The sequence below is a fragment of the Salvelinus alpinus genome, chromosome 6 (assembly GCF_045679555.1).
Source record: "Salvelinus alpinus chromosome 6, SLU_Salpinus.1, whole genome shotgun sequence".
Classification (NCBI taxonomy): Eukaryota; Metazoa; Chordata; class Actinopteri; order Salmoniformes; family Salmonidae; genus Salvelinus; species Salvelinus alpinus.
The window spans coordinates 62,442,869-62,464,358 of record NC_092091.1 but is presented as its reverse complement, the minus strand read 5'-3'; the positions used below and the strand labels follow the sequence as shown (position 1 = coordinate 62,464,358).

Below are 21,490 nucleotides of genomic sequence, written 5' to 3'. Positions count from 1 at the left end.
GAAACACAGCCCTTATTTGTAGTGGTTCTTAAATCCCCTATGGGGAAAATGAATGGTGGAAAAACTGGAAAAATGTACTTGTTTGACCGCTAGGTTATATGGGTATTATGACTCATACTGTGGTACTCTATAGGGAACTGGATGAGGTGAACTGAAGAAAGAATGAGTATGATGAGGCAGAGTAGATGATATGGTGATGGATGGTGTCTGTAAAAATGTTTCACTGATGAAAAGTGACAACCTTGTCCTGTTGTTTGATGCTGGTGTTTTATAATGAGGAAATGATAGTGCCTTAATTCATGTTTACTTGATATGAAGTACTGAAGATGTATGTCATGTTAAACCTTCTCCAAAGTATTCAAAAATAAATTTTATCAAAGTGAGGGTACCAGATTTACAGAAAATGTAGTGTTACCATAGTGACCTCTGGCCTGCTCGCCTCCCTACCTCTGAGGAAGTACAGTTCCCGCTCAGCCCAGTCAAAACTGTTCGCTGCTCTGGCACCCCAATGGTGGAACAAACTCCCTCACGACGCCAGGTCAGCGGAGTCAATCACCACCTTCCGGAGACACCTGAAACCCCACCTCTTTAAGGAATACCTAGGATAGGATAAAGTAATCCTTCTAACCCCCCCCTCCCCCTTAAAAGAGTTAGATGCACTACTGTAAAGTGGTTGTTCCACTGGATATCATAAGGTGAATGCACCAATTTGTAAGTCGCTCTGGATAAGAGCGTCTGCTAAATGACTTAAATGTAAATGTGAGAAAAGTTATTCTACTTGTCACAGGTATAGTTTTGTGCAGTAAAAGTACATTGTTGAAATTAAATACAAAATGTATTCTGTGCTGACTGACTTGGTTATTTTTGTGTCATTGCAGTGACTGAGTTCTGTATATCAGTTGAACCAAAACATTATACTTAATTCTTGAATCAACACATATGGATTTGTCCGGTTTTGCTGGCGGGAGAGCCCGGACCTCTGACATGGCTGGTCACAAACCCAGGATCAGGAGCCTTCGCGCTTCTGTCCCGAGTCGGAACCAAGATCTCATGTTAAATTCTGTTGCAGTAATATGGCTACAGGTTCATCTGCCTCACCTAAAGCCCATTCTGGTGGGAAGCTGCTATAGACCACCAAGTGCTAACAGCCAGTATCTGGATAACATGTGTGAAATGCATGTGGTAAACAGAGAGGTATATTTTCTGGGTGATTTAAATATTGACTGGCTTTCATCAAGCTGCCCACTCAAGAAAAAGCTTCAAACCGTAACCAGTGCCTGCAACCTGGTTCAGGTTATCAGTCAACTTACCGGTGTAGTTACAAACAGCACAGGAATTAAATCATCAACATGTATTGATCACATCTTTACAAATGCTGCAGAAATTTGCTTGAAAGCAGTATCCAGATCCATCGGATGTAGTGATCACAATATAGTAGCCATATCTAGGAAAACCAAAGTTCCAAAGGCTGGGCCTAATATAATGTATAAGGTCATACAAGAAGTTTTGTAGTGATTCCTATGTTACTGATGTAAAGAATATCTGTTGGTCCGTGGTGTGTAATGAGGAGCAAACAGACACTGCACTTGACACATTTATGGAATTGCTTATTCCAGTTGTTAATATGCATGTACCTATTAAGAAAATGACAACAAACTTAAATCCCCGTGGATTGATGAGGAATTGAAAAATGGTATGGTTGAGAGGGAGGAGGAAAAAGGAATGGCAAATAAGTCTGGCTCCACAACTGATTGGCAAACTTATTGCAAATTGACAAATCATGTGACTAAACTGAATAAAAGGAGTAACTACACTATGAAACAAAGATAAATTAAATAAAGAATGATAGGTAAAACCTTTGGAGCACCTTAAATGACATTTTTGGGAAAAAAGGCAAAGTCAACTCCATCATTCACTGAATCATTCATCACAAAACCAACTGATATTGCCAACTACTTTAATGATTTTTTTCATTGGCAAGATTAGCAAACTTAGGCATGATATGCCAGCAATAAATGCTGACACTACACATCCAAGTATATCTTACCAAATTATGAAAGATAAGCACCGTAATTTAAAATTCCGTAAAGTTAGTGTGGAAGAGGTACATTTTTTTATTGTTGTCTATCAACAATGACAAGCCACCGGGGTCTGACAACTTGGATGGAAAATTACTGAGGATAATAGCGGACGATATTGCCACTCCTATTTGCCATATTTTAAATTTAAGCCTACTAGAATGTGTGTACCCCCAGGCTTGGAGGGAAGCTAAAGTCATTCCCTCATTCTAAGAATAGTAAAGCCCCCTTTACTGGCTCAAATAGCCAACCAATCAGCCTGTTGCCAACCCTTAGTAAACTTTAGGGAAAAATGGTGTTTGACCAGATACAATGCTATTTTCTAGTAAACAAATTTACAACAGACTTTCAGCACACATATAGGGAAGAACACTCAACAAGCACGGCACTTACACAAATGACTGATGATTGGCGAGAGAAATTGATGATAAAAATATTGTGGGGGCTGTTTTGTTAGACTTCACTTCGGCTTTTGACATTATCGATCATAGTCTGCTGCTGGAAAAACTTGTGTTATGGTTTTACACCCCCTGCTATATTGTGAATAAAGAGTTACTTGTCTAACAGAACACAGAGGGTGCTCTTAAATGGAAGCCTCTTCAACATATTTCAGGTAGAATCAGGAATTCCCCAAGGCAGCTGTCTAGGCCCATTACCTTTTTCAATCTTTACTAATGAATTGCCACTGGCTTTGAGGAAAGCCAGAGTGTCTATGTATGCGGATGACTCAACACTATACACGTCAGCTCATACAGCGACTGATATTACTGCAACACTTAATAAAGAGTTGCAGTTAGTTTCAGAGTGGGTGGCAAGGAATAAGCTAGTCCTAAATATTTCTAAAACTAAAAGCATTGTATTTGGGACAAATCATTCACTTAACCCTAAACCTCAACTAAATCATGTGGAAATTGAGCAAGTTGAGGTGACTAAACTGCTTGGAGTTACCCTGGATTGTAAACTGTCATGGTCAAACATATTGATACAACAGTAGCTAAGATGGGGAGAAGTATGTCCATAATAAAGCGCTGCTCTACCTTCTTAACAGCACTATCAACAAGGAAGATCCTACAGGCCATAGTTGTAGCACCTGGACGGCTGTTCAGTCGTGCCACAAAAAAGGACTTAGGAAAATTGCAATTGGTTCAGGACAGGGCAGCACAGCTGGCCCTTGGATGTACACAGAGAGCTAATATTAGTAATATGGATGTCAATCTCTCCTGGCTCAAAGTGGAGGAAAGATATAGTTCATCACTACTTGCATTTATGAGAGGTATTGACATGTTGAATGCACCGCGCTGTCTGTTTGAACTACTGGCGCACAGCTCGGACATCCATGCATATGCCACAAAAGGTCTCTTCACAATCCCCATGTCCAGAACAGACTTTGGAAGGAGCACAGTACAACATAGAGCCATGACTACATGGAACTCTATTCCACATCAAGTAAATGATGCAAGCAGTAAAATTAGATTTAAAAAACAGATAAAAAATAAATAAATCACCTCATGGAACAGCGGGGACTGTGAAGCAACAAACATAGGCATAGACACATGCATACACACACATGATAATGTACGCACACATACACATGGATTTTGTACTGTAGCTATGTGGTAGTTGTGGAGTATGGGCCTGAGGGCACACAGTGTGTTGTCTGTAAATGTATTGTAATGTTTTTAAAATTGTATAAACCGCCTTAATTTTGCTGGACTCCAACTAATGGGGATCCATAATAAATAAAAATACAAACCATGAGGGATAAAGACTCCATCACCACCACACAGAACAATGGACAGGTGTACTGAACAACCTCAGTCCTGGTGGTCATCAGAGACAGAGGCTCCAGTCAGCGATCCAGTCTGCAGCCCAGACCCTTCTCTTCACAGTCTCAGTGCAAGGATGAAGCAGGGCCTGATAGAGATAGACCCTCCTGTTCCTATGATACAAACACCACAGTATCCATGATGAACAGAGCAGGTCACCCTGGGCTTCAGACTTCACAGAGAGTGGTGGGAGACCCTCTGGTGGTAGTCTTTCAGGAAGTGCCTAGTGTCTCAGTTCATAGAAAGCCTGGGCTTGGACCTGGGTCTAGCTTTCCTCAGCTACCTCATGGCTACCGCACCGATACAGACAGGGTCAGGATGGGTGTTCACCACGAGAGGTACCTAGCCTATAACACAACACACAATCCCAACAACATCCAAACAATGGCAAGAGGTCAAGGAGGGAGCTGAAAGATTAACCACCTGAGGGTGGTGACTCCTGCTTCTACCTCTGGTGTAATTGGGTCTCAACGTTGGAGTCGAGCATTAGGACGGACGCAGACAAGCCGTACAGCTGCCCCACGTGTGGGAAGAGCTTTACTTAGGCAACCTATGTGAAGAAGCAACAGACCGTTCACACCAAGGACATTCCCTTCAAGTGCAAACTATGTTACAAGAGCTTCTCCTTCCTGACTAAGCTTACCAGACATAAGTGTCCACAATGGGGAGAAATCGTAGCATTGTGGATTTAGCTGACATATTATAGTCATCATGTGAAGTGTTTTAGAGAGAGAGTTTTTTTTGGGATGACTAAATCCCTCAGTTGAGCATCTGGGCATGCTGTCTTTCTCACATTATACATACTTGTTGTTTGGTGTGCTGGCATAGCCAAAACACTGTCATTGAAGTGTAACACTATATTTCCCCTCTAAATCTGGTTTTGCCTATGTTCTATTCATAGCAAATATAATGTCCCTCTTTTTAAAATAATTTTTAGGTCATTTATGGTAATCTTTCTAAACAACTCTGCTCTGAGTTTAAAAGATACCAGAGAGGACGAGGCTAAATCTGTTCACGAAAATAAGCCCACAAAGTGAGACCTTTTTGTATGGAGGTAAATTATTTTTTCCCCTCTTGTTACTATTTTATTTTTAAACTCAGCATCGTTGGGAAGGGATCATAAGCAAGCATTTCACAGTAAAGTATACACCAGTTGTATTCGGCGAATGCCACAAATAAAATGTTATTTTTAGATTTTGATGGGTGTTGAATTCGGTCAACAAAAATGTAATTGCTAATTTGCTACATGAGGCTTATTTGACTGAATATCAGTTTCGTAATTATTAGGTTACAAATGCACTGATGGGTGGACCCACGTGGCATTTCGTCAACTTACCCAAAAACTATGTTAAATTAGAGTTGTGCCTGTTGTCAGAGATAGAGGACTCATCATGGATATAATCCGTTTTAGCATGGACATTGCCATTGAAGGCTTCCACCATTTTTAAAGAAGTCAACTGGGTAGGGATTCCTATGAGTTGGGAGCAATTAGCCAATTAAGAAGAAAATTTACTACTTTAAAATGGAGATAGCCTCAATGGCGCTGCCATAGACTAAAAACATACGCTATAATAGCACAGATACCAAGATGACGCCACGTTCAAAACAACTGGGAACTCGAAAATCTCAGACTGTACACTTCAGAGCGTTCAAGAAGACTGAGAACTCAGAATAAAATGAGCTCAGACTGGGAAAAATCGTTTTGAGCAGTCATCCAACTTGGAATTCCAAGTCTGGGAACTCGGGCCTCTTCTAGTGCTCTGACTTTTCAACCTTTAGATCACTAACGTCATGATTTGACAGTTTTTCCCCCAGTTATCTTGAAAGCACCATCAATCCTCTATTTTGTTTTTTATTCTATTATTTGTGTACTTGTTTGACATTTTACTGCATTGTTAGGAACTAATAACATAAGCATTTCGCTGTGCTCGCTATATCATTTGCTAAATTGTGGACACAAACCAATAAACTTTGATCTCTCTCTATGGCCTGTTGTTCGCACTTGCATCTGCCGTCACATTAGCTATAATGTTCCCACCTGATCTCGCCTCCTCCCTTCCATCTAAGGACAAGTCTTTCCATTTTTAGAAAGACTATCTTGAATAGCTTGTCAATATAATACACAATCGTTGAAGAGGTTGGATGTGTAATGTAATAAGCAGTACCCCATTTCCAGTGGTGTAAAACAGTTATTAAAATACTATAAAGTACTACTTGAGTAGTTTTTGGGGGTCTGTACTTTACAATTTATATTTGACAACTTTTACTCCACTACATTACTAAAGAAAATATGTACTTTTTACTCCCATACATTTTTCATGACGTCAAAAAGTACTCCTTAAATTTAGAATGCTCAGACAGGACAGCAATATCGTCCAATTCTTGCACCTATCAATACAAGGCGTTGTCATCCCTACTGCCTCTGATCTGGCAGAATCACTAAACACAAATACTGCATTTGTAAATTATATCTGAGTGTTGGAGTGTGCCCGTCTGCCCATAAATAAAAATAAGAAAGTCGTGCTGTCTGGTTTGCTTAATATAAGGAATTTGATGTATAGCATTTACTTTTACGAAAGTATGGCAATTGAGTACTTTTTCCATCACTGCATATTTTGAAGAACAGCGCAAATTCCGTTTTTATTTTGTCACACCCTTTGACCTATGACGCCTACCAATAACAATTTATATTCCGTGTAAACGGAAGTAAACAATGACCAAGAACAATTTCCACGTTAGCGTTTGTATTTAGACGTTTATGAACAGAATGGAAGTCAAAATATGACTCATTTAACTGCACATTTACCCCAGGTAGTGTTTAATTCGCACTGGAGACTGGACTTAGTTGATAGGTGTTATCTAGGTAGGGCTAGCTAGCTAGCTGCTATGGTTTTTCACACTCAAATAGCCTCCATCATGGAGGTGCTAGCGAATGCAGCCGTGGCAGAGGTCTGTAAACTCGTCGACGACGACTATGCAGTGTTTCGTTTGGAAATAACTCAAAGCCAGAAAGAAAACAGGGCATTGCGGAGGAAACTACAGCTACTGGAAATGAAGGTGGTACGGGAGCGCGTTCTCGTCAGCCGTCCCAGTAGTGTCAAGATCCTCGACCGATACAGAGGAATGGCAAGAGGTACATTTTGTAGAAGGTCGAGGCTGCGGGGCCTGTCGCCCCGTTCCCCTCTGCGCATGTGTGACTTTAGATGCATTAACCGAGCGAGGAAGAGGCGAAGTGATAATTTTTCTCAACCCAAAATCTGTCCACGAAAATAAGTCCAGGAAGGCTTATTTTTGTATGGAGGTAAATGAGTGTCGAATTTGGTCAACAAAAAATTTAATGGCTAATTTGCTACGTGAGGCATATTTGATCAATATAAGTTTCATAATGGTTAGGTTGTTACCAAAGCACTGATATAAGTGGTATTTCTGCAAATTTGGGGAAAAAACACCTTTATATCAGAGTTTTGCCTGTTGTCATTGAGATAGAGGACTCCTCATGGATATAACCTGTTTTTAGCATGGACATTGCCATTGAGGGCTTCCACCATTTTAAAGTAGTCAACAGGGTGGGGATTCCTATGAGTTGGGAGCAATCAGCTAAAGAGGGAGAAAAAAAATGGCCTACTTTCAAATAAATGGAAAGGAAAGGGGGATACCTAGTCAGTTGTACAACTGAATGCCTTCAACTGAAATGTGTCTCCGTATATAACTCAACCCCTCTGAATCAGAGATAGCCTCAATGGCCCTGCCCATGCTGTCACAGACTCTATAATGGCACAGATACAAAGATGAGTCGTCTATATATCTCTATTGACTAGAATGGTCCCACCTGATCTCGCCTCCTCCCGCCTGTCTTCCATCTTTGAGGACATTTATATTATCAGAGCTGTCACTCTAATATCTTGTCAACATAATAGACAATCTTTGATTAACCACATACAGTATGGTTGGGTCTTGGTCAGTTTTTGGATTGTATGCAATAATTCCCCTGATTACTTAGCTATCTTGCACAAAGACACAATATCATATTCTAACCAGATTCTTGATTTACTGCATTTCCTAGTATTTAATAATTGAAAACAATAAGATGCATGGAACATAATCAATCTATGAATAGTACACTGCTCAAAAAAATAAAGGGAACACTTAAACAACACAATGTAACTCCAAGTCAATCACACTTCTGTGAAATCAAACTGTCCACTTAGGAAGCAACACTGATTGACAATAAATTTCACATGCTGTTGTGCAAATGGAATAGACAACAGGTGGAAATTATAGGCAATTAGCAAGACACCCCCAATAAAGGAGTGGTTCTGCAGGTGGTGACCACAGACCACTTCTCAGTTCCTATGCTTCCTGGCTGATGTTTTGGTCACTTTTGAATGCTGGCGGTGCTTTCACTCTAGTGGTAGCATGAGACGGAGTCTACAACCCACACAAGTGGCTCAGGTAGTGCAGCTCATCCAGGATGGCACATCAATGCGAGCTGTGGCAAGAAGGTTTGCTGTGTCTGTCAGCGTCGTGTCCAGAGCATGGAGGCGCTACCAGGAGACAGGCCAGTACATCAGGAGACGTGGAGGAGGCCGTAGGAGGGCAACAACCCAGCAGCAGGACCGCTACCTCCGCCTTTGTGCAAGGAGGAGCACTGCCAGAGCCCTGCAAAATGACCTCCAGCAGGCCACAAATGTGCATGTGTCTGCTCAAACGGTCAGAAACAGACTCCATGAGGGCCCGACGTCCACAGGTGGGGGTTGTGCTTACAGCCCAACACCGTGCAGGACGTTTGGCATTTGCCAGAGAACACCAAGATTGGCAAATTCGCCACTGGCGCCCTGTGCTCTTCACAGATGAAAGCAGGTTCACACTGAGCACATGTGACAGACGTGACAGAGTCTGGAGACGCCGTGGAGAACGTTCTGCTGCCTGCAACATCCTCCAGCATGACCGGTTTGGCGGTGGGTCAGTCATGGTGTGGGGTGGCATTTCTTTGGGGGCCGCACAGCCCTCCATGTGCTCGCCAGAGGTAGCCTGACTGCCATTAGGTACCGAGATGAGATCCTCAGACCCCTTGTGAGACCATATGCTGGTGCGGTTGGCCCTGGGTTCCTCCTAATGCAAGACAATGCTAGACCTCATGTGGCTGGAGTGTGTCAGCAGTTCCTGCAAGATGAAGGCATTGATGCTATGGACTGGCCCGCCCGTTCCCCAGACCTGAATCCAATTGAGCACATCTGGGACATCATGTCTCGCTCCATCCACCAACGCCACAGACTGTCCAGGAGTTGGCGGATGCTTTAGGCCAGGTCTGGGAGGAGATCCCTCAGGAGACCATCCGCCACCTCATCAGGAGCATGTCCAGGCGTTATAGGGAGGTCATACAGGCACGTGGAGGCCACACACACTACTGAGCCTCATTTTGACTTGTTTTAAGGACATTACATCAAAGTTGGATCAGCCTGTAGTGTGGTTTTCCACTTTAATTTTGAGTGTGACTCCAAATCCAGACCTCCATGGGTTGATACATTTGATTTCCATTGATAATTTCTGTGTGATTTTGTTGTCAGCACATTCAACTATGTAAAGAGAAAACTATTTAATAAGAATATTTCATTCATTCAGATCTAGGATGTGTTATTTTAGTGTTCCCTTTATTTTTTTGAGCAGTGTATATCAGGCAGTTATGCGAAGTGTTACCTTATCTAGAATTCTAAAACTGTCAACAGTGTGTAGCGTTGGGCATTGACAGTAGCTAACCTAACCACCTCTTTTCCCCCAATCACTCTCTCAGGTGAAGGACATCTCACTGGAGGCCACAGGAGCTTTGTGAAGCCAGCGGGACACAATACATGGAGAGATGACCAACCAATCAGTTTTGATGAGGGGAGTGGAACCTCAACCCAGCACGTTATCGTGATAGAGGTTAGTGTAATAGTATTACATCAAATTTACAGTACATAAAATGTGGCCAGATTATTTCAGAAAGGCTCTGCCATTGGGGAGCTTGCAAGACTTCCCTATGACATTGTTATCCAATTCAACCCATGTACCAGTAATAACCTCTTCGCTTCTTGTGTCAGTCTGCAGATACAGAGGCTGCAGGTCCTGGTGTCAAGCAGGAGAAGTCTGAAGGAGAGGAGGACTCGCTGCACAGCAGAGACATCCAGACTGAAGTGGCTGGAGTGCCCCTTGTAGCCACGGAGGTCCCCACTGCCGCCCAAGCGCCGCCCAGGACCCGAGGTAACATCACGGAGGTCAGTGGAACGCCGAACGCCGTCCTCAAGCCAGAGACAGACACCGAGACTTTAACTGTAACACACAGGCTCTTACACACAGGATCTGACCACAGATCAGACCCAGAGAGACTGGGGCTGGGGAGACTTAGCTGTCTTCCTGCTCCCGGCTCAGAGTATTTACCAGTATTTCACCAGAGCCAGAGGATGGTTCATTCCCGTGGAGAAAGTGATGGTGACGCGTTAAACACTGGTGGTGAGGATCCGTCTTGTTCTTACGCTACAGAGATGGATCTTGGCAACATATCCTTGGGTTTAGAGACACAGACTGATCTGTCTAGAGGGGACTGGAACCGGTACAGTAGTAGGGTACCTGAAGGGTGCCTAGATAAGAAAGGGGAGGTTATAGTCATAGATGAGGTGACTGTGAAAGTGGAGGGCGACTCTCCTCCCACATGGAATGCAGATAACCACCTAGGAGACGGACACTCACAGGGCAGAGATTTCTTAGATAACAGGGAAAGCTTAGAGACAAATCTAAATGTCACAACCCAGTCCCCTTTACACGCGTTCAGGGAAAGCGACTTAGTGTCAACATCGATGGGGCCTTCTAATTCACACGGCCGCGTCCTTTTCGATCAGGTATTGAACTCAAACGACAGGGCTAGAGCCCAGGCTCGGGGAGAAGGAGCCACATCAGGCAATAGTAAAGAGAAGCGGTTCCTCTGCATGTTCTGTAACAAAAGCTTCAGCTGCTCCCAGAATGTGGAGATACACCAGAGGATCCACACAGGGGAGAAACCCTTCAGCTGTACCCAGTGTCATATGCGCTTTGCCCAGGCTGGTCACCTGAAGAGGCACCAAATGGTCCACACAGGGGAGAAACCCTACAGTTGTCCCCAGTGTGAGAAGAGGTTCTCCCGGCAGGACCAGCTGAAGAGCCACCTGAATGTCCACACGGGAGAACGGCTGTTTGCATACAAACGCATTGCGGGAGGAGGTTCTCAGAGAGGCTCTACCTCAGGATACACCAGCAGAAAAACCAATCCACTATATAACATAGAAAGTAACCATTCCACTCAATAGCTTCTGACCTTTAGATCAAACCCTGCATTAACAACAAAGAGGAATTTTCTGCAGAAAAAGATCCACAGATGCATTTGGAATAACAAGAGTAACAGATTTCAGTGTTGGATATTCCTGGGTAGAATATTGTGTGATATACAGTGGGGTCAGAAATTATTGACACACTTGAGAAAGATGAGCAATAGTGACTTTGTAAAATAAAAAATTCAAATACTGAGCTATATTGTATGCAATTTAAAAAAATTGAAATATAATTTATATATTATTTTATACTAATAAAATTGCTCAGAAAAGTATTTTGTTTAACAAGTAAGACTTTTATTTCAAAAAGGTAGGGTTCAAAATGATTATCACAGCTAAAGATTCTTATAGATAAAGTAGTCAAAAGTTTGATATTTGGTCCCATATTCCTAACACTCAATGTCTAAATCAAACTTGTGACTTTACGAACTTGTGGGATGCATTTGCAGTTTTGGTTGTGTTTCAGATTATATTGTGCCCACTAGAAATGAAAGGTAAATAACCTTTTATTGCAGTGGGCTAAATCAGGGTCACACAGAGTGTTTGTAGGTAGTCTTAAACAAATCTACTTTGAAACAAAAGTATACTCCTCACACACATGGTTATGGGCTTTAAAAAAAGAAGACACTTGTACCATGTCTGATATAGAGTTGAAATGTATAAATGTTTGGCTTTGCATCACAATATTACACTTTATATACATCAAACAAGACTGAAATATAACAAAACTGTTTGAAATAGAAACTCCGGATTTTACTTTTTTTTTTAAAGAATGTCTATTAATAACATTCCACCCATGAGGTCACTAGAGGGCGATTTGGTCAGTTGACTGCAGAAATTAAGTATTTTGTCCCATATTCATAGCATGTCGTGACTACATCAAGCTTGTGACTCTACAAATTTGTTGGATGCATTCGCTGTTTGCTTTGGTTGTGTTTCAGATTATTTTGTGCCCAATAGAAATTAATAGTAAATCATGTAGTGTGTCATTTTGGAGTCACTTTTATTGTAAATCACAATAGAATATGTTTCTAAACACTTATACATTCATCTGCATGCTACCATGATTACGGATATTCCTAAATGAATTGTGATTGATGATGAGTGAGAAAGATACAGAGGGTCAAAGATCATACCCCCAAGACATGCTCACCTCCTGTATTATTGTATTATTGGTAATGGTAAGAGGTTAGCATGAATGGGGGTATGATCTTTGACCCTCTGTATCATTCTCACTCATCATCATTCACAATTCATTTAGGATTATCCGTAATCATGGTAGCATCCACATTAATGTTGAAGTGTTTCGAAACATTCTATTGTTATTTACAATATAAGTGAATCCAAAATGACACAATACATTATTTACCATTCATTTCTATTGGGCACAAACAAAATGTTTTCCCCAAGACACTTTTAATGAGAAAATTAATGCAGTTTATTAAATTCATGCAGATTTTTAGTTGAGACGTGTATGTGGTTTTCATATGGTGTGTTGAGATTTTTTTAAAATGTTTAATAAACACAAAATGGGACTTTTCATTCTAAGATTTTAATTGAGACTCTCTTTTAATATACATCACATCTGGACCCCTATCCACAAAGCATCTCAGAGTAGAAAATTGGTCATAAGTGCTGAGAATAGAGACATTTTACTCCTACTCTAATGGGTAAAAATAAAAGCTATGCATGAAGCACTTTTAGTTATTAGAGTCCCACCTAGTCGATAGATATTTAGATAACCTGATTGTCCTAATCAGTTAACAGCAGGTGTCTTGATAATAGAAAAAGGTAAAGAATCCGTGGTTTCTTTGGCGTGGTTAAAATAATGTTTTGATATTTCTATATGATCAATTCATAAATATTCTAGACCTACAGTACCATTCAAAAGTTTGGACACACCTACTCATTCAAGGGTTTTTCTTTATTTGTACTATTTTCTACATTGTAGAATAATAATGAAGACAAACTATGAAATAACACATTTGTAGTAACCAAAAAAGTGTTACCTGGAATGCTTGAAGGAGTTCCCACATGCTGAACACTTGTTGGCTGACTTTCCTTCACTCTGCGGTCTAACTCATCCCAAACCATCTCAATTGGGTTGAGGTCTGGTGATTGTGGAGGTCAGGTCATCTGATGCAGCACTTCATCACTCTACTTCTTGGTCACACAGCTTGGAGGTGTGTTTTGGGTCATTGTCCTGTTGAAAAACTAATGATAGTCCCACAAGCGCAAACCAGATGGGATGGCGTATCACTGCAGAATGTTTTGATAGCCATGCTGGTTAAGTGTGCCTTGAATTCTAAATAAGTCACCATCACACCTCCTCCTCCATGCTTCATGGTGGGAACCACACATGCGGAGATCATCCTTCCACCTACTCTGCGTCTCACAAAGACACGGCGGTTGGAACCAAAAATCTGAAATTTGGACATCAGACCGGGCTGACGGCTTTGCTGTACCACAGCCGAAACCTGCCAGCAACCTACGTAAGAGAGGTTGTACCTACCTACCAAATGTTGCACAGTGTCCATTACAATGTAGAAAAACGCATATCAGCCATTGTTCAGTAGTTATCCATTAAACTGGAGCTTCATCTTATTCTTTAATTATTTATATGCGGATTCGTGGCCGCAATTGATGGAATCTTTGGAGATAACAATAGATAGTCCACTGGTTTCCATCTGTGTTGAAGGCTTCCCTAAATTAATGCTTATGACAAATCCATCTCCAGAACCAGCCATAGGCCCATCTTTTGAATACGGTGTTTTTTTGTGTTTTTTTTAACACACAGCAACAGATAATAATAGCTAGCTAGATAAGGTTAGCAATATACAGTGCCCTACTTAATTATTTGGACAGTGAAGCATTTTTTCATCTTTTGGCTCTATACTCCAAAAGTTTGGATTTGAAATCAAACAATGACTATGAGGTTGAAGTGCAGACTGTCAGCTATAATTTTAGGGTATTTTCATCCATATCGGTTTAACCGTTTAGAAATTACAGCACTTTATTTACATAGCCCCCTTTATTTTAGAGGACCAAAAGTATTGGGACAAATTTACTTATGTGTATTATAGTAGTAAAAAGTTAAGTATTTGGTTCCATATTCATAGCACGCCATGACTAGATCAAGCTTGTGACTCAAACATTTGTTGGAACTCAAACATTTGTTGGATGCATTCGCTGTTTGTTTAGGTTGTGTTTCAGATTATTTAGTGTCCAATAGAAATTAATGGTAAATAATGTATTGTGCCATTTTGGAATCACTTATATTGTAAATATGAATAGAATATGTTTCTAAACACTTCTACATTAATGTGATTACTACCATGATTATTGATTATCCTGAATAAATAGTGAATAATGATGAGTGAGAAAGTTAGATACACAAATATCATACCCCCAAGTTGGGCTGTGGCGGTTATGACATTTTGTCATGCAAAAGACTACCGGTCTTACGGTAATTGACCGTTAATCACATAAACACGTTTAGCATCTCCAGGCCTCCATACACACAAGCCGCATACAAGGCACTGATGGGTAAAAAATGCTTCACTGTCCCAATAATTACAAACGGCACTGTAGCTAGCTTGCTAAGGTTAGCATGCTAGCTAGCTACACTGACAGCTGTGTCCTATTTGTTGATGTTTATCAACCACGTGGAAATCCCCACACCCAATTCGTGAATATGTATAAATAGCCTTTATCATTCTTTGGAGGTGAAACCTATACATGCATTTCCTCTCCTCCGGAGGGGGGGGGTCCTTTGATGTACAGTCACATTCACCGTAACCTCTTCCCCAGGCTAATGCGCACAGCACATATGAGGAAGTGTCTGGGGACGAGATTACATCACGGTAGTTGTCTGAGTCAGAGAGGAAGAGGTGACATGAGAGGATTTACTCCACCTACACGTTTTGGGTTTGAACTGGTTCAGGGAACAGAACCGAAAACCGGAAAATGACAACATTTTTTGAGGAACAGAATAAGCATACACCCGACAGTGCTTTATAACCAATATACACTTTCTTAATAAATATACCTACACACTAATAAACATCTACTGTACACGTCAAAATAGTTTAGTCAGGCTTGTCTGATGATGACTTTTGACTTATAGCTGATTTATTTGTACCCACAACAACATGATGGGTTTAACAACAATGAAGTCATTCTGTAACTACAGTGTAGAACTTAAACATAGTGGGGATGGGTCAACACTCCATGTTTAAAGTCTGTTTATTGTCTGTGTGTACTTACCTGAGGGAGTGTATGTCTGTGTAATCTGTATCACATCTCTCTTCCAGGAGGAGGGTCCAGAAGTGCTGCTGGTGAAGGAGGAGGGGTGTGAGGAGGGTCTGGGGAACCCTGAGGGGACCATGGACATGGAGGACAACCAAACTACTCCTACTCCTGGACCGACAGAGGATTCAGCTGAGCAGCACAGGACCACACACAGTCTCACTGAGGTGAGCCCACTGTGAACTAGTGTCTGTATCCACAAAGTGTCTTAGTGAAGGAGTACTGATCTAGGATCAGTTTGGCCTTTTAGATCATAATGAACATTTTGAAAGTTCCTAGATCAACACTCCTTCTCTGAGACTCTTTGTGGATACGGGCCCAGGTCTTGATTAATTTTGTCTTAAGTGTGGGACCATGCCTTTGAATTTTGGCAATGAAGACTGAAACACTCCCATTCTTTGCGCTAAGCTAGTTAGCATTACTGGACACAGATACATAATAATGATATCCACGAGTTCATCGGACTCTGGGGAAGTATAAGAGTGTCTGCTAGATGACTAAAATGTAAATGTAGATAAAGGGCTTCATTGCCAAAATCCTGAACTATCCCTTTAAAGAGTGTCAAGTAATCAAATCAACTAACACTTTTGCGTAGTATGAAATCAACATGTTTGCATTGTACTCAAAGCAATGCCTCATTGCCCAATCAGAAGATGCTCCATAGCAGGGTGCTGATATCAGATTTCTTGATCCAACATCCTCTCACTCTGCATCTCTCACAGTCAGTAGACATGGAGGATGGGAAGCCTGATCTGCTGCTGGTCAAACAAGAGACAATAGAAGACGGACCAGAGAGCATTGATCTGCTGAGTGGACTACAGATGGGGGAGCAAGGTAAGGGAGACATGCATATACAGAACATAATATAGAGAGATGGCATTGACAGAGATGGTCGCCTCGCTTCACATTCTTAGGAAACTATGCAGTATTTAGTTTTTTTAATGTATTATTTCTTACATTGTTACCCTAGGAAATCTTAAGTCTTATTACATACAGCCGGGAAGAACTATTGGTATAAGAGCAACATCAACTTACCAACATTACGACCAGGAATACGACTTTCCCGAAGCGGATCCTCTGTTTGGACCACCACCCAGGACAATGGATTTAATCCCAGTAGCCGAACCAAAACAATGGTGCCGCAGAAGGGGCAGACGGAGCGGCCTCCTGGTCAGGCTCCGTAGATGTGCACATCGCTCACCGCTCCCGAGTATACTACTTGCCAATGTCCAGTCTCTTGACAACAAGGTAGACGAAATTTGAGCAAGGGTTGCCTTCCAGAGAGACATTAGAAATTGTAACAGTCTCTGTTTCACGGAAACGTGGCTCACTCGGGATATGTTATCAGAGTCGGTACAGCCATTCGGTTTCTTCACGCATCGCACCGACAGAAACAAACATCTCTCTGGTAAGAAGAAAGGCGGGGGTGTATGCCTTATGATTAACGATTTGTGGTGTAATCATAACATACAGGAACTCAAGTCCTTTTGTTCACCTGACCTAGAATTCCTTACAATCAAATGCCGACCGCATTATCTACCAAGAGAATTCTCTTCTATTATAATCACAGCCGTGTATATCCCCCCCTCAAGCAGACACCTCGACGGCCCTGAAAGAACTTCACTGGACTCTATGTAAACTGGAAACCATATATCCTGAGGCTGCATTTATTGTAGCTGGGGATTTTAACAAAGCTAATCTGAAAACAAGGCTCCCTAAATTTTATCAGCATATCGATTGCGCAACTTGAGCTGGCTGCATTCTGGATCATTGCTACTCTAACTTCCGCGACGCATACAAAGCCCTCCCCTGCCCTCCTTTCGGCAAATCTGACCACAACTCCATTTTGTTGCTCCCTGCCTATAGACAGAAACTAAAACAGGAAACGCACGTGCTCAGGTCTGTTCAACGCTGGTCCGACCAATCTGATTCCACCCTTCAAGATTGCTTCGATCACGTGGACGGGGATATTTTCCGGATAGCCTCAGACAACAACATTGATGTATACGCTGACTCGGTGAGCGAGTTTATTAGCAAGTGCATCTGTGATGTTGTACCCACTGTGACAATTAAAACCTTCCCTAACCAGAAACCGTGGATTGATGGCAGCATTCGCGCAAAACTGAAAGCGCGAACCACTGCTTTTAATCATGGCAAGGCGACCAGAAACATGACCGAATACAAACAGTGTAGCTATTCCCTCCGCAAGGCAGGCTGGTTGGTGTGTTTACGGACATATTCAATCAATCCCTATCCCAGTCTGCTGTGCCCACATGTTTCAAGAGGGCCACCATTGTTCCTGTTCCCAAGAAAGCTAAGGTAACTGACCTAAATGACTATTGCCTCGTAGCACTCACTTCTGTCATCATGAAAAGCTTTGAGAGGCTAGTCAAGGATCATATCACCTCCACCCTACCTGATACCCTAGACCCACTCCAATTTGCTCACCGCCCCAATAGGTCCACAGACGACGCAATCGCAATCACACTGCCATAACCCATCTGAACAAGATGAATACCTATGTAAGAATGCATTTAACCATAGTACCCTCCAAACTCGTCATTAAGCTCGACACCCTGGGTCTCGACCCCGCCCTGTGCAACTGCATCCTGGACTTTCTGACGGGCCGCCTCCAGGTGATGAGGGTAGGAAACAACATCTCCACCCCGCTGATCCTCAACACTGCGGCCCCACAAGGGTGCGTCCTCAGCCCTCTCCTGTACTCCCTGTTCACCCATGACTGCCTGGCCATGCACGCCTCCAACTCAATCATCAAGTTTGCAGACGACACTACAGTGGTAGGCTTGATTACCAACAACGACGAGACGGCCTACAGGGAGGAGGGGAGGGCCCTCGGAGTGTGGTGTCAGGAAAATAACCTCACACTCAACGTCAACAAAACAAAGGAGATGATCGTGGACTTCAGGAAACAGCAGAGGGAGCACTCCCCTATCCACATTGACGGGACAGTAGTGGAGAAGGTGGAAAGTTTTATGTTCCTCGGCGTGCACATCACGGACAAACTGAAATGGTCCACCCACACAGACAGTGTGGTGAAGAAGGCACAATAGCGCCTCTTCAACCTTAGGAGGCTGAAGAAATTTGGCTTGTCACCGAAAGCACTCACAAACTTTTACAGATGCACAATCGAGAGCATCCTGTCGGGCTGTATCACAGCCAGGTACGGCAACTGCACCGCCCACAACCGTAAGCCTCTCCAGAGGGTAGTGCGGTCTGCACAATGCATCACCGGGGGCTAACTACCTGCCCAATAATAAAGGTATATTCTTAAAAAAGTATGTATATCTATATAGGTATGTGTATGTATATGGATATGGATATATATATATATTTACCCCAAAAATATATGGGGGATTGGAAATGAGCAGACAATTACATTGATGGAAGCAGCAATCTTTCCGCAATATTAAGCTGATCCACCCCTTAAAAAGTCGCTAGAGCGCGCTGAGCCAATTGTGCGCTGCCTTGTGCGCCACCTACTGACCCGGGATTGAACCCGGGTCTGTAGTGATGCCACAAGCACTGCGATGCAATGCCTTACACCGCTGCACCACTAGGGAGGCCCCCGTTTTGCCCATTCTAACGTTCAGTCAAACAGTAACTGAATGCATCTATGCATGTCTGCCTGCTTAATATAGCAAGCCACGTCCATGTAAATCACTGTCTGTAGGAGCAAACCATTTTCGTGGGGGGGTGTACCTAATAAACACACATTATAATGTATGACCGTGACCAGGTAATTGACAAAAAAAAAGATAAGTAATAAAGTTCTCTCTGCCATGTTTGTAAAATCTATTTTGTAACCTCTTCCTGCAGGTGGTTGGCTGGAGGCTAACAAAGGAGACTGGGCGGCCATCTTGGATTCCCAGACCCAGACGGGTGCAGCCAAGGGCCCAGGGTACGACATCACCGAGCAGGCCAGGACCAGAGGCGACATAGTGAAGGTCAATGGATGGGACAGCGTCCTCAACTATGGGCTGGGGAACAACACTGTTAACCACAACCAGAAACAGAGAGTGGAACACAAAATAACATCCGAACTTAGTCTCCATAAAAGACTGGCTGAGACCAGGGCGAGATGTAGATTTGGTCTGCAGGGACAGGGCGGTGTCCATATGCAGCTGGAGAGAACAGACATAGACTCGGCTAGCGATGCTCCCTCCTGCTCCTATAGTTGTGATTCAGAGAGACGGATGGCACCTCAGGTTGACCCCCTAACAGATGCTGCCTTTAGCCTGCCTTCTATAGGATCTATCAACTGGAAGATGGACCCTGTGACAACACAAACACTCCCATGCCTTCATCCTCCTCACACTCTCCTAATGTTAAACCAGACCTCAGACAATGCCAGTGCATCAACCCTAAATGGCAACACAAGCCCATTGCCAAATGACAGTAGTAGTAACGCTATCAGCAGATCTGGTGGCAAAGAGAAGCGCATCCCATGTTCGTTTTGTGGGAAAGTCTTCCGTTTGCCGAAACAGGTGGAGATCCACCAGAGGATGCACACCGGGGAAAAACCGTTTGGCTGCCACCTGTGCCGGGCCAAATTCTCACACTCGTCCAGCCTGAAGAGGCACCAGAGGGTCCACACAGGGGTGAAACCCTTCAGCTGTACCCAGTGTCAGACGCGCTTTGCTCAGGCTGGTCACCTGAAGAGGCACCAGAGGGTCCACACGGGAGAGAGGCCGTTCACCTGTACGCACTGCGGGAAGAGGTTCTCAGAGAAGAGCTACCTCAGGATACACCAGCAGAAAATGCACAGGGCCCATGTATAGAGTATTGTGACATGTAGTTAGTTTGTTTGTAGTTAATTCTGTTGGTTTTGGATGTAGTAGGGAACTGGATGAGGTGAACTGAGGAAAGAATGAGTATGATTAAATAGATGATATGTCACGCCTGCTCCCGCTTCTCCTCTCTGGCGTTTGAGGGTGCCAGGCTGCCCATCATTACGCATACCTGTCACCATCATTACGCACATCAGCACTCGCTGGACTCTGTTACCTTGTTGATTCCCCCTCCTATATCTGTCTGTTCCTCTGTTAGATCCCTGTGTCAGCATTATTGTCGTTTTTGTTTTCCCCTGTCCAGACGCTGTCCGTATTCTGTTCCTGTCCGTGTTTCATTAAATGTTCACTCCTTGTACTTGCTTCTCATCTCCAGTGTCTGTCCTCACGATATGGTGATGGTTGGTGTGATGGTGTCTGTAAAAATGCTTCACTGATGAAGAGTGACAATCTTGTCCCTTTAGGTTGATACGGGTGTTTTATAGTGAGATACAGATGGTGCCTTAATTCATGTTTACTTAACATGAAGTAGTGAAGATGTGTGTAATGTAATGTTGAACCTTTTCCAAAGTATTTTTAAATAGATTTTATCAAAGCAGGGGTACAAGATTTACAGAAAATGTAAAGTGTTACCATAGTGAGAAAAGTTGTTATACATGTCACGTATCGTTTTGTGCAATAAAAGTACTGTACTTAAAAGTTATGAGTACATGACCATTTTGTTGAAATTAAATACAAAATTGACTCTGTGCTGACTGACCCGGTTATTTTTGTTTTAGAAGTTTTGTAGAGTATGCCCAGTATTACCATTACAAGGTTCCATCATACTTCTCTTTTTTGCTGTGAAGCCCTTTTTTATGAAAAAAAAAACAGAATCTATGGCATTATTTAGGATAGAAGCTTATACTCAACAAAGCTTATACTCAACAAAAAGAAGAAGAAACTGTATTCTGAAGCCAAGATCAATGATATAAAGAGTGATGGATTTGTAACATTTGTATGTTAACCAAAATGGCTTAAGTTTAAAGAATTGAGCCTTGGAAAGGTTGTGCCTTGGATTCTCAGACAGAAATCTTCTATGAAGATTTGCCATAGTGTCCGTTAAGGCTCTCTTACGGAATATCTGGCCC

At 42.6% G+C, this 21,490-nt stretch overlaps 1 protein-coding gene across 1 annotated transcript; it reads left to right on the top strand.

Moving 5' to 3' along the window:
- Positions 1-6,594: 6,594 nt before the first annotated feature.
- On the top strand, positions 6,595-21,109 carry LOC139577675 (uncharacterized). The gene is made up of 6 exons (XM_071404838.1): positions 6,595-7,037; positions 9,696-9,826; positions 9,985-10,158; positions 15,558-15,719; positions 16,275-16,386; positions 19,390-21,109. The coding sequence occupies exons 1-6, from the start codon at positions 6,791-6,793 to the stop codon at positions 20,349-20,351; spliced, it is 1,788 nt and encodes a 595-aa protein (XP_071260939.1). The 5' UTR covers positions 6,595-6,790; the 3' UTR covers positions 20,352-21,109.
- The last annotated feature ends 381 nt before the right edge of the window (positions 21,110-21,490 follow it).